This window comes from Motacilla alba, chromosome 8, assembly GCF_015832195.1.
Source record: "Motacilla alba alba isolate MOTALB_02 chromosome 8, Motacilla_alba_V1.0_pri, whole genome shotgun sequence".
In the NCBI taxonomy this organism is placed as follows: domain Eukaryota; kingdom Metazoa; phylum Chordata; class Aves; order Passeriformes; family Motacillidae; genus Motacilla; species Motacilla alba.
In genome coordinates this window covers 6828959-6842510 of record NC_052023.1, presented here as the reverse complement: position 1 = coordinate 6842510, position 13552 = coordinate 6828959, and the positions used below count along the sequence as shown (strand labels likewise).

At 38.7% G+C, this 13552-nt stretch overlaps 1 protein-coding gene across 1 annotated transcript in view; it reads right to left on the bottom strand.

Moving 5' to 3' along the window:
* The window catches only part of BEND5 (BEN domain containing 5), an 883422-nt gene that overhangs the window by 662925 nt on the left and 206945 nt on the right, over positions 1-13552 (bottom strand). Inside the window, exon 4 of the mRNA XM_038144486.1 lies at positions 2463-2557. Coding sequence (XP_038000414.1) covers positions 2463-2557 — 95 coding nt within the window. The remainder of the gene's footprint in view (positions 1-2462; positions 2558-13552) is intronic.

Here is a 13552-nt window from a genome sequence, read left to right as displayed (position 1 = left end):
CAGAAAAGGGAGTGGAATAGTTATGCGTGACACAGGGTTGTGCCTCTCAGTGTGGTCAGAGGAAGTTGGGTGAATTTTGGTACAGAACAAATGCAGGCACAATGATTAATTCCTCCAATATTTCCTAAAGAGGCGTTCAGAGATAAAGCCTGAGCTACAGAGTATTTGTAGCCCATGGCTACTGGTAATCTTCCTTTAAACTGGATTTTAAAACCTTTAGTGTTTCTTCAGCTTTTTTGTAATTAATATATAATTTTCTAATTTAATTACATTGTGTCCACAAAAACTGCTATGCTGACATAAACCCTAATATGAGCTGGAGAGTTCCAATAGTTTCCTTGCACACCTTCTTCCCCTCACGTAGAGCTCAGCACTTTTGCAGCATTGAATGATCCAGTATTGCTTACAAGACTAATGCATACAGAACATCAAACGGGATCCAATCAATGCAGCTGGATATTGCCCTGCTTGTGTTCAAGGAGCACAGCCACCTGTGTGCTGCAACAGCAGCTGCAAGTGCTGGTAAATCCTATTTCAGCAAACAGAGAAAGAGAAAATTTTGTTTACAGGTTGCACTAGAATGCCATGGAAACAGATACAGAGGTAACTGTGAAAGGCATAATCCAAATGGAAGACAGCCCTGATAGAGCTCATATATCCAAAAATAATATATATGTTTTCCCACTTGGTAAACACATGCATAAATCCTATTAACATCAAGACAGAAAATTATACTGAGTAGACCCCAATATCACTAAGGTCCCTGATAACAGAATGAATTAATGTGCACCTTCAAAGCAGAGCAAGATGTTTTCATATGCAGACTATTAGAAAAAAATAAAAATATCTTAATAGAATAATCAGCTTTTTAAAGAAAAAAAAATTACATCTTGAATTTTTGAAACAGGATGAAAGTGTGGTAGTAGCCCTGTAAAAGGAAGCTGCTCAGCACCTGCTGCCTACACTGTGCCTGGCTTCAGGCAATGTTATTCATTCCTCACTTTCATGGGAGCAAAATACATCCACTAAAAATATAAAACACAAAAATAAATAGATCTCCAGGGAAATTGAAGAGAAATCTGTTTTAAAAATAGTGAAGGAGCCTCTGTTCTAAAATAATAAGTCCATTTTGCATTGTTTTGTAAGATTTACACTTTAATTTGAAACCAAAGTAAGGCATAAAATTTGTATGAAAGCAATATCTGATTTATAGATAAACTTAAAACACAATACACTTAGCTGCAAATACCAGACCCCAGTGAGAGAAGCAAAAGGTTTTGAAAGATGAGTAAAATATGCTTGATAAATGTGGCCCTGAAACGCCCCAAAAGATTTTTCTGAAGTTAAATAGTAAACACAATTAACATGGCTTTTGCTACAAAAACACTAAATGCAATGGATTTTTTAAATTAATTTTCAATGTTATTACATGTTCCTATTGAGCTGAAATTGACTCAGTCCACTAACTGTACTGTGAGTCAGTTCTTTTGCCCATATGACCTTATCATCTAGACAAAAAGCCAAACATCCATTCTGTTGGTCCTATGAAGAGGAAGCCACACAATGAGAACAATCTTATGACCACCATTTCCATCTTGTGAGTGGAAAATTTGTGACAGTTGGAGCATTTAAGAAAGATATATGCATAAAGCCCAGATAATGTCCAGCTTGATCAAATGTATTACTAATTAACCAATAAAAAGTAGCAGCTGTGAAGGCTGACAAGAATAACTTACTGTACACCTCTGGCCTAACCTCACTATCCATATTCAAACAAGTCTCCTGGCAAAGGCAAATCAAATAATTCTTGGGAGTCTTGCATGCATTCAGACTCACTAGATTTACATATTATTATTCACAGTAGATGTTTCATTACATTTGCTTTGAGAAAATGTACAATCTATATGGGTATTCACATGTTTAATATGCACATGAGTTCCCATTTTGTACATTTTATGTAGCTGATGATGAGGTTGTTTGGCCTCCCTCTGCCTTAGACTTTCTGCTCATTCACGTGAGGTCAACTCACGTGGCAGAGCTCACACTCCTCCACCAAACTCCAGCCACCCCAAAAGAGGCAGAACGATTCCAAGCAGCTTTTCAAAACCAGACCAACCCCAGTCCATCTCCCATAATATTTTTGCAGGGATTTTTGGGAGAGTAATGCAGGCCAAAAATGGTACAATTACTGTCCTACAGAGCTGGACAGGTGCTGAAAAACAACTTGCCCCAAGCCCTGACTGCTCAGTTTGCTCAAATGGACATTCCTTCAGTCATGGCACTTGAAACAAGACACTACAGAGGCCTCCAGAATTCACATTCACATCTGCTCCAAAGAGAACCGGTCCTCACAACACTGCTGCATCAAGGTTCTCATATTCTCAGGTAAAAGTGCTCCTCAGCCATGGGGTCTTTGGTACAAAACACATTTATCTCATTAATTCTTTGAGAGAATAACTCACCATTTTGGTCTGCTTGTGGATTTCACCATTGGAGCCATCCCATCTCTGTAGAGGCTTTTTGTTTTACTGAAGTTGACAACATTGAAAATTACTCTCTGGAGGGGATAAAAAAGGAAAAGAAAAGAGATCAGGTATAAATTCTGAAAGACTTTCTACATGTGTTGTCTATACTAGATGCATAAAAATATACACAGATAACATATGCAATGGATGTGTACCTTATGAATTATTGTTATTCTCCATAGATTCAGATAATGGATATCCTGTCTGTTCCAAGTATTTAAAATGTCCATGTTGTTTCACACTGCATTGATACACATGAAATATATGTTTTTAATTTAGCACGCTGATTTTTCAGTAGGAATCCTAGCCAGTCGAAAAAATAAGCAGAGCTAGTCCAGTGTGCTGCAGTTATTACAGAGCTGGATAGAAAGCTGGGAGATGAGCTAGCATTCCTTGTGAAAACCTTCTAACTGCTTCACAAAACCATAGCATAGAAACATAGAATTGCTGAAGCTGGAAAAGACTTCCAAGATCAATTCCAACCATTAATCCAGCACTGCCAGGTGCTGCCATGGCTGAGCCATGTCCCTGAGCACCACATCTACATTCCTCTGGAGCAGGTGACCACTTCCCTTAGCAGACAACTCCAATCCTTAACAACCCTTTCGGTGAAGATTATTTTTTTCCTAATATGCAATCTAAAACCTCTGGTAGAACCTCTTGTCATATTGTTTGTTATCTGGGAGAGGAGACTGACCCCCACAGCCTCCTTCCAGGCAGTTTTAAGGTGACCCCCAGGCTGATCCCCCCCCAGCTCCCTCAGCTGCTCCTCACCAGACTTGTGCTCCAGACCCTGTCCCAGCTCTGCTGCCTTTCCCTGGTCTCGCTCCAGCCCCTCAATGTCACTCTTGTCATGAGGGGCCCAGGGCTGGACCCAGCACTCAAGGTGTGTGGCCCCACAGTGCCCAGTACAGGGGGACAGTCACTGCCCTGCTCTTGCTGCCACACCATTGCTGGTACAAGCCAGTGCCACTGGCCTTCCTGCCCACCTGGGCACAGCTGGCTCATGTTCAGCCCCTGTTGATCACAACCCCAAGGGCCTTTTTCCCCAGGGAGTTTTCCAGCCACTGCTCCAGTCCAGAGCACTGCAGGGGTTGTTGTGGCCCACAGGCTGGACCTGGCACTTGGCCTTGTTAAACTTCATTCAGTTTGCCTTGGCTGATCAACCCATCCTGTCCAGATCCTGCGGCAGAGCCTTCCTGCCTTCCAGCAGATCAACACTCCCATCCAAGCTGGTGTCATCTGCAAACTGACCAAGGGTGCACTTGATCCCCCACCCTTCTTAGCCTTCACACAGCAGCAGCAGCAAAAAAAAAAAGTTTTCAGATTTTTTTTCCCCAAAGATAGGAATATTTCTCTCCCTTTCCCTTGGCAAAAGGAAGAATTTTCTTTTGCAATAAGTGCACAGGATACCTACACAGAAATTGCACATATCCATCAGTTGTTTGAATATAATAGATAAGAAGAAAATATTTTAATCTGATCTTAGTTTAAACTAAAACTTTGGGAAAACTGAAGATGATATTTAATAGGTCAAGGGAAGAGTAGAATTTAGATCTTTAAGGGTAATGGACTGATACTAAAAGCAAATTAATGTAGGGGGAAGACAAGAGAAAACAGAGACAAAACCTTTTTCTTTACCATCTGTCTGCTTCAAGTCATTTCATACAAAATTACTTATTCTGTCTCTGTTAAGAAAGTCTAAATTGGATCTAGCTCATCTCATGGAGTACACTGACTTTTCAGATGGCAAATGCAGTATCCCTCATTTATTGTACTCTTTTGATACCCAGTGTTGATGTACTCCAAGAAAACAAAATATGAAGTCTAAATTAGTTTTTATAAAACAGTCCACAATATAGTGATGCATTCAATTTCTATGTCTCTCTTTACATTTGTTTTTTAAAGGTAGAAGTGAAGACAAACCACTAAAAATTATATTCACACTTTTCTTTTAGAACAAACTATTGTAACATTGGCACCCTTCATAACGGTCCATGAGAAGCCTAAGAACTGATTGATCACTGTTTAAAAATCAAACAATTTTTGACTAAAACAATGAGCTTTCATGTGCAAAAGTTTGCAAAAACAAATCTGGACCTTCCAGGAAGTCTGCTCAGGCAACAGGGAGTAGGAAGATTAACGTGGAAAGAATCAGCAGTGGGACACAAACAGGAACCAGGCACATTTATTCTTTCATATGGGGCAGGTAGGAAGTCAGGTAAACTGCATAGCCCTAAGTGGCTCTGTACTCAAGAAAAATTAAGTTTTTTTGAGGTAAGGTGGTGATGAAGGTTTTGTGAATGGGAGCACATACTTCTATGCTGTAAATTCTGCCAATCAGTAAAAGCAAAATCTAAAAATAACCTGTAGGTTTGACTAGAACTGACATGAAAAACTAGCAAGTTGAGAAAATCACTTTTATGAAGGTGGTAATTCAATTTTGCACCAAAGGCAGTAGGGAAACTACATATCTCTGCACAAGTGTTTTCATGTATTTTGAGATTTTCTAATGGTCGTGAGATGAACTTATTTTTATAACTCTGGATAAAAGAATGCACTTAAATTTACACAGTGTTACGTTTGTAATTTTAGGTATTTAGGATATTGCTTATCTGACGAAATATCCACTTTGGGAGGTCTCTAGTTATTTTCCGTCTCAAATTTATAATGGATGGCTTTAAGTTAGAGAATGGTATTCAGGTCTCTATATGCTTTGTGATCACATGGAAGCATTTCCCTCTATTAGAATGCTCAGATTTTCCTCTGTTACTTAACTCTGTTCATATTTTTGAAAACAAATTAAGTTGCAACAAATTGGTTTGTTAATCTTGATGTTTGCATGGAGTGAATGAAACAAACAAGATCTCCAAACCAATTGCCTTAAACTTTGGATGCAATCATGTCACTGTTGGAAAGGGAAAGTTGCTAATTTTGTTACATACTGACTCAGAGCAGACAGCTGGTAGAGAATGTTCTTATTCCAATCAAGCTTATTTTGTATAATGAGTTGGGCAAATGTACACAACTGGGTAAGCAATGTATATAAAAACAAAAATATGCAGCTCATTTAACAAAACACTGCCGATTATAGCGTTTCGAGCGCTGCTGCTCGCCGCGGAGTGAGCGCTCAGCAACGTGTGCAATTCCCCCAGCATGGCGCCGAGCTAGATTGGCAGAACCAAAAATTTAACAGCACAGAGCAGAACTTTATCAACACACACACCACTGAAGTCATAAAGCACGCAAACTGAAGCACTCAAATGAGCAGCTGAACTCCGTCAAGTATTCCTGGTGATGGTTAAAATAGTCCATGCAGCTCAGCCAGTGGAGTGTGCAAAAATGTAATGACTACAGGGTACACACTGGATACACACGCTGGAAAAATATGCAGCTTGCTCAATAAGGTATGCAAACAGCTTTGAACTGAATGCTGTCATAAAAGGCTGTGATACAGCAATCAAAGTTTTGCTGAACAAATCTAATTTTTAGTCTAATTTCTGCCTGTACTTATATTCTTTAACACACCAGTTAGGCAGTGTAAAGAGCAAAAGGACTAGAAACAAACAGAGCACGTTAAAACACTTCTTTTAAAGAAAATTATCACTGTTCTGAATTATTATATCAGTTATAGAGATGTACAAGATTGTCATCTTATAAGCAATATAATTGAGATACTCCAAAATGAGTATTCAAGAATTTAAGAAATGTCAAGTTAAGAAAATAAAACTAGATTCAATGTACTTAAAATTCACTAGAAATTGTTCTGGTCTCCAAAGCATCAATACAGAGAAAAATGGTGGAAATTTTTACAATAAAAAACTTGTTGGGTATTAGGGAGTGTGTGAATACTACTAAAAAAAAGCAATATTCAAACCGATGCTGTACCAGAAATTATAATTGTGTGCCTCCACTTCAGATTTAGGATAAAATCTTAAATCCATTGCATTATTTTGACAAACTGATCTGCAATTTCTGGGTAGGTGGAAGAGGCATGGTGCAGAAAAGCCTCTCAGGACAGCACTAAGTCAAACCATGCTCTTGGGGATGGCACCAGGATGTGTTGTGGCTTCACAGCATGAGGGAAGACAACTGCTGAAGTCTCAGGCTCTGTGCTTGGGCTGCCAAATCTGAGACAGATGTTGGAGAACATGAGACAAGGCAGGCAAGTTCTGCCTACTGAGAGAAGAAGGAGGAGGACATCTTTCCTCCATGGGCAGTAAGTTTGAATTTGCAAGTATCTTGCTGATAAAAACATAGGACCAGAAAACAAAGGAAAAGCTTGGTACCTCCTTTAGCCTTAAAATTTACATTAAAAAAATTGAAAAGAAACTGAATTTATGTCTAGTTTTCCTCACAGTTCTTTGCAGACTTACTTCAGGAATTAAAAGCACAAACAGGTATTAAGGGATGCTCAGTATATTTAAGGTGAGCAAGATAAAGATGAACCATGAACAAAAGGAGGAAATGTGGCTGAAATACATCACATTTTCTTCTTCTTGCAAGCAGTTTTCCTGACTGGTGCTGGAAGGAGCTGCTGGCTGTTTGGAGAGCGAGCACACAGCAGGGTGGTTTTGCTTTGGAGCTGAAGGCACTGACAGAGGATGGTTGTATTGAGCATCATATTCCAACAGGCTGGTGGGAGCACAGGGTTCACCCAGCTCCCAGCAGGTTTTCCAACTGAAGCAGGTTTCCAAAAGAAAGTCACACCTTTGACAAAGGTTAAGTGCCTTCCCCCAGGATAAAGACACACTAGGTCCCTTCAGAAAGGCTCCCAGGTTTATTTTGCACGGTTTTCCCTGGCCGGCTGCTCACAGAAATAAATGTGCAGCTCTGGCTGACATTAAAAGGGAAAAAAAAAAAAAAAAAAAAGACAAACACACCATAGAACACCACAAAATTCTGCCTGAGGCAGACACCTGGCACGGAAAATTTTGTGTCAAATCATTACAAGTATGAGAAGTTTGTACTAACTGAAAATAGGGTTTGCAGTAGGAAGTGTCAGGCCTTCTTAATATTGATGTAATATACATATATTAAATATTTTAAATTATATAATATATTTAATATTAACAGCATAACAATTTCAATTCAGTGGACAATGCTGAATGCTACCAGTATGAGCTGTCAAAGTACCTGGGGACCAATTTTTTGAAGTCAGTCATGAACTATTTCTTCATTTAACCAGCCAAAATAAGACAACTGAGCACTAAGTATTCCTACTAAGACCTTTCAGCTGAAATTAAGATGAGCTTTTTTCCTTTGAATGAACACTAAAGATCCAAAGGTGGTGGATACCATGGGGCTCTGCCTCGCTTACCCTTTCCTCTCCTGTAAAAATTACAGTGTTTTGTGAATTCCTGAAACCTTTTTTTGAGTTGGGTTCTTGCCTTGGCAAGATTCTTAGTTATTCTTTCCTTCTTTTTTTTTTAAAAAAAAAGGTAAAGATGTAAGTTTTTATCCCTTTAAAGGGCAGATCTGCTTCAGAAGGAGAGAAAGGAAAAGAAATACACAAAGAAAGAAAAATGAACCAAACTTATGATTTGTGAGATTTTGAGACACCATTTATGAATGTGAGAAAGTGACAATGTGGGATTGCTGCCTGCTCACCAAAAAAAGTGCTGCATTTCAGTGTTTCAGTCAGAAGGTCTTTAGGATCTTTTCTGACAAAGCACCTTATACAAAGCTGTACAAAAATAAATTACACTGGAGGGACTTCCAAATGGCAGGAAAAAAGTGTCACCTGCAACTGTTATCAATGCTGAAGAAAACAAGTAATATAACAGTCAGGTCTGAGCAAAATCCCCAGTGAGAACTTACAAATAGCGTTTTTCTGACCTTTTCAAATTTAAATCATTCATTACTGCTAACATTTTAAAATAAGCTATGCTTTTCTTTTCCCTTTGTAGGAACACTTGTCCTTTCAAATGGAAAAGTTTTTAATATTGACAGCATTTAGCCTTTTTCTCTTCAGCTAAGGAGCTTTCAAAACCTGCTGATGCTCAGGAGGAGAACATAAATTCTCACTTTCAGAGGGGGGAGGATGCTGGGGACCACGGAGAGCTCCACCAGCCTCGCTCATCAGCTGCACCTGTGTCTTGTTAACTGGAAACTGTCGAGTCTTTACAACACAACAAAATTTTAGGAAAGTGACGCAGCAAATGTATTACAGATTGTGAATTATTGCTGTTTTTCCCTTGGTAGAGTTCTTCATTTAGTTACTTGAAAGAGAGGAATGCTGAAATCTGGGATGTTGCAAAGACCAACATTAAAAAGAGACCCAAAGGATTTTAATACAACAACACCTCTGATATAATGCTTTGCTAACTATTAAATTAGCTTAGCCTTTATTGTGGTATTTGTCTGTGTGTGGGAGATGTTCTTGGGTTTGATGCCAGCCCAGCAGCCTTAAGCTGTATGAGTGGTTTTCAGGTAATGGGGTTTAACTGTGTGGCAATGGCAAAAAATGCTTTTACGAATAATTACTAGTTTAGGCATTTGCCCAGTTATCTGTCCTTTCTGGCAGTACTTTCTTTGCCCTCAAAATCATGTGCTGAGGCATAGACCCACAGGAGGTGTAAGACCTGTGCAATCCAATGTTCCTTCCCCAATTGAGATTTCACTTTTACCTAAGTTCTATGGCACAGGGAAACTGTGGAGAAGACCCTCTTCCAGCAGAAAGCTTTCAAAAGGATTTTCAGAGGAATTGCTACTCACTGTGTAATCCCATGCTTAGACTGACTACTAACCTGGCTTCTCTGTGTGACCTGTTGGACTTGAAAATTATGAGAGCAAGACTCACTCCAAGTTTTCCCAACTCAACTTTTTTTTTGGAAAAACAGCAACTTTTTCAATGAACAGAATAACAGTATTGTTCTCTTGCAATCATAAGTCAGCTTTCTGTTCTAACTTTTCATCTGAACATCAATAATCTGACACTTTCAATTGAAAACTCAGAAATGTCCATTTGGAAAGCCAGCACTTGTGTAATTAGACTGACTCCTGTTCCTTGCTCCCTTGGGCCAAAATCTCCAATAGAATTGCAAATGTGTCACAAGACATATATTGAATTGTGTTGATTCATCAAAAAGAAAATAGCACAAGTCCTGACAGGGCATATAACCAGGCTACAGAGTTATTTAAAACAGGTTTGAAGCTGAAACCTTCTTGCCATTTTTTTTCCATTCTTTGTAGAAAAAGGTCCAAATTTTTGCAAAAAAATAGCAAAGGTGTCTTTATTTAATCAGCTTGGGGGAAAAAACAAGTACTTTTATTATTTTCTATCTCTTAATATATAAGCAGACTTTGGCAAAAGAGACACTTTTAGTTCCATTGCTGGGAAATTGCAGAGCTACAGGGATGTGAGAGCAGCTTTTTATTTGCTAACTGACAGGTGCCTGAGCCCTGTTGGTCTTGCCATTGCCTTTTTCCACATCCACGAATATTTTCAGGAATCAGTAATACAAGAAAACTGTGTATAGTCCTTCTCTGAGACTTTCTCAACCAGCTGAATTATTTCCTAATAGATTCCATGCCACATTGCAGCCACTGCCAGATGACATTTGAAGTAGCATCATGTATTAAACTCATTCTGCATAATTACAGAAGCTATCCATGTTTAGGTTCTATATTCTTTTCAATCAATATTATGGCTGCAGGTGGATAGTAACAGCTGGCTGTTCTGGAACGTGTTAGCAAAATTTGCGGATATCTTACATCCCTCAAGAGGAAGCAGCTGAAAAGACTTACATTTTCCTTTTCCTAATAGAAATTATTTAGCCAGTGAGAAGAAATGGTACAAGGTTTTGTAGGATTTGAAATGGTTATAATAGTAACATCTTCTTGGTGGTACAAAAAGATAAGTCTACCAATGAAATGTTTTCTAGTCCAAATCCCCTTCATGGCGCAGACCCCACAGGAGGCTTCAAAACAATGAGATCAGTCTCAGGAAAAGGGAAAGGGCCAGAAAAATTCACCACATACAGAAATTATAGTAAGAACCAAAAGCCCCATTTTTATGGGCACTGGCATAAAGTGTGTCCTGAAGAGCAGAGCATGAAGTGGCGCTAAGTTCATATGGGAGCATTCTGCACACTGCACAGACTGCTTTCCTGGGCCCCTCATAAAGGGCAAATCAGCCCATGATACAGATTGAAAGCCTCCCTTACCAACAAGGGATGCACCTCCCAACAAATTAGACCCTGGTGATGGACACCGAAGGGATGCACAGCTTAAAGCACGCAGGTGGAGTGCTGAACACTCTCCCCCAAAATACGGCAAGCAGCAGGTGACAGTGGCACTAACAATGACAGAGTGGCACTGATATTTGTATGGATCATGGTTTTGCTCAATCCCTAAACACACAGAAGGTAACAATCTCGATTTAAATGGCATGCAAACAGAAAGGCAGAAATCCATCTGATACCCGGGCTGGAAGATGAGAATGAAAAAGCCTTTTCAAGTGTAGGTCCTTGTGAGGAAGATAAAGAAAGCCCCGTTAAGGGAGAGATTTGGATGAAGCTTTTCCAGCAATTGTTTACTTTGTATTTTTGCAGCTGGCATTTTTTACAGTTAAAAGCTAATGTTTGTCTGGAGCTTGTGGGAAAATTCTGTGGGGGAAAAGAAGGAGATAACACATAGAAGGCAAGACAGGATATATGGGAGGGCTCAAAAACCAGCACCAATGTATTTGCCTCAGTGTTCTCTGATGGGTTAGAAAACAATGACATTTTGATGTGTACAGCCCCTGGTTATTACTGCCAGTGGTCTTGGTCATGTTACTATGATCATAGCCATGCAAACATAAACCCTCTCTATTTACTTCTCCAGTAACTAAGCACAGATGGGCTTTGTGTCCAGGTTATTCATGGAGGTCCTTGGTTTTCCCTTTATTTTCTTTAATTCAAGCATTTTAGGAGCTATTACAATGAAACCTTTGAACCTTCTATGTTCTTCCATGCATGGCTCTGAATAGTAATAGAATAAAGGTTTCCCATATTGTACAGCTCCTTTATATTTAGACAGAATCTGAATTGGATCCTTGGATTGGAGTAGCTGCAATGCTGATGAAAAAAAACCCTTTTTTGAGGGAAAATATAAACTACATGCTATCAATTTCATGAAAATAAGAACAGTGTTATAGCATGTACCCTCTAGTTTTCCTTTGCAAAATTAATAATCCATTCTATTTCTGTATAGCAAGGTTAAAGTACTGGGGTTTTTTCTGCTCTTTCTAGCTGAATCCTTTTGCAATACTGCAACATTCACACAATTCACCGATTTCTATAAGAAAATGTAATCGATGTGTTAGTGTACATTGGAATCTTAGCATTGACAACCAGGAGCTTGCAGTATTGATTTGAAAAAAAATGCTCATGATTTCTACAGTTCTTCAGCACTATTTCTTGTATTTTTAATTTTCACTGCTTAGAATTCTACTCCAAGAGTCTAACTCATGTACTAACAGACTATTCAAAGTTTTGTGCTTCAAAAGAAAACCCAAGGGTAAGTAGAAGGAAATCTGATCAAATTCCTGCTATTTTTTGTGTACCTATTTGACATTTAGAATAAGACCTCAGAACTGCCTTAACCAACCCTAATAGTAAGGGGATATATGAATAGTACTCAAAGCTTTGAAAATCCCATTGTGAAGCTGAAATGCTGAATGTTAGATTCAAATGCTGATCTCTGTCTGTTTGCAAAGGTGATTCACAGCATGTGGAATAAACATGTTTTGGCAGTGTCATGAACAGAACAGCTAAACAAAGGAACAGGGAGGATTTCAATAGGAAAGTTAAGTGTCTTAAAGCAAGGTGCCCTGTTCTGTATTTGTGTAACACAGGTGGCATTCCCCTCTGGCATTCCTCCCTGGCACTGGAAAGGAGGAAAAAAAAAAAAATCAATGGCAAATTCTCATTACTGGGGTGAGCAGTACAACTGCAGTCCAGTCAGTCCGGTCCTTTTTCTTTCAAATGCCAGAGGTAAAACTTCATTTTGCCCTGCCTGAGTTTAAAATGTGGATTTAAAAAAGCTGTGTTCAGAAAAGCGCTCAATCACATAAATATTTAGCTCTACTTTAAGTGTTCCTAGAGGCTTAAAGTTAAGCAAACATTCTCACTTTCTTGCTGAACATGGGTGGATTTCTGATTCAGGATTTAAGGCAGCCTAGAATTATGGGAGAAAGATGCTGGGTTTGCCAAAAATCCCATAGGCACCATTTATCCTTAGTAAGTGATCACTGTAGATTGGAAGTGACGTTTCTGCAGCTTTGTGATGCAGCAACATTTTTATTACTGTTACAGATCAACTTTAAGTGTAATATTGTTTTGTTAGTTTATGTAAATCAATCTGCTGTATGAATAAAAGGAATTTAGAAATGGATTGCTCATCTTTATTGGCTTGGAAGTACTGAGTATTTGGTACTTTGCTGAAACTATTATATTATATTGAGTTATGAGAAATATTGCTCAGATACTAAGGAAGTCTCAGCACAAATTCTGGTAATTTTCCATCAAAAACAAGGCTCCAAAAAGATATAAATATGGTACAGGGCTGAACATCTTTCTAAAAATAATTGTATCATGTACAGCCAAAGCCCCTTTCAATATGATACAGATTTGATTTTCCTTCAGATCCCTTCCAAAAGGTAGAGTAGAAATCTGCTGTAAAGTGCCCTCCTGGTAGAGAAAACATCATCTCTAAATGGTTGCTTATTCTTCTGCAAAGCAACAGTAACAGCAGGCTGCTATGAGGCTACCATGAATGCTCTGTGCATTTTAACAGGTAAATTCTGCACTTTTAATATGCCAGGTTGATGGAATATTCAAAGTTGCTGAAAACCCTTCTGGGGAAATGTGAAAATTGATAACATTGCTTCTCATAACTCAGTATTTTAATACAACATCTCAATATTAACCGTAATGCTGCAAAAAGATCTTTCACACTTTATGTTGTTCAATTTTTTCATTTTGGAAAAGACTCAAGTTTTTTTGGAAACCATATGTAAATATAATTCCTTTCAGATTTCT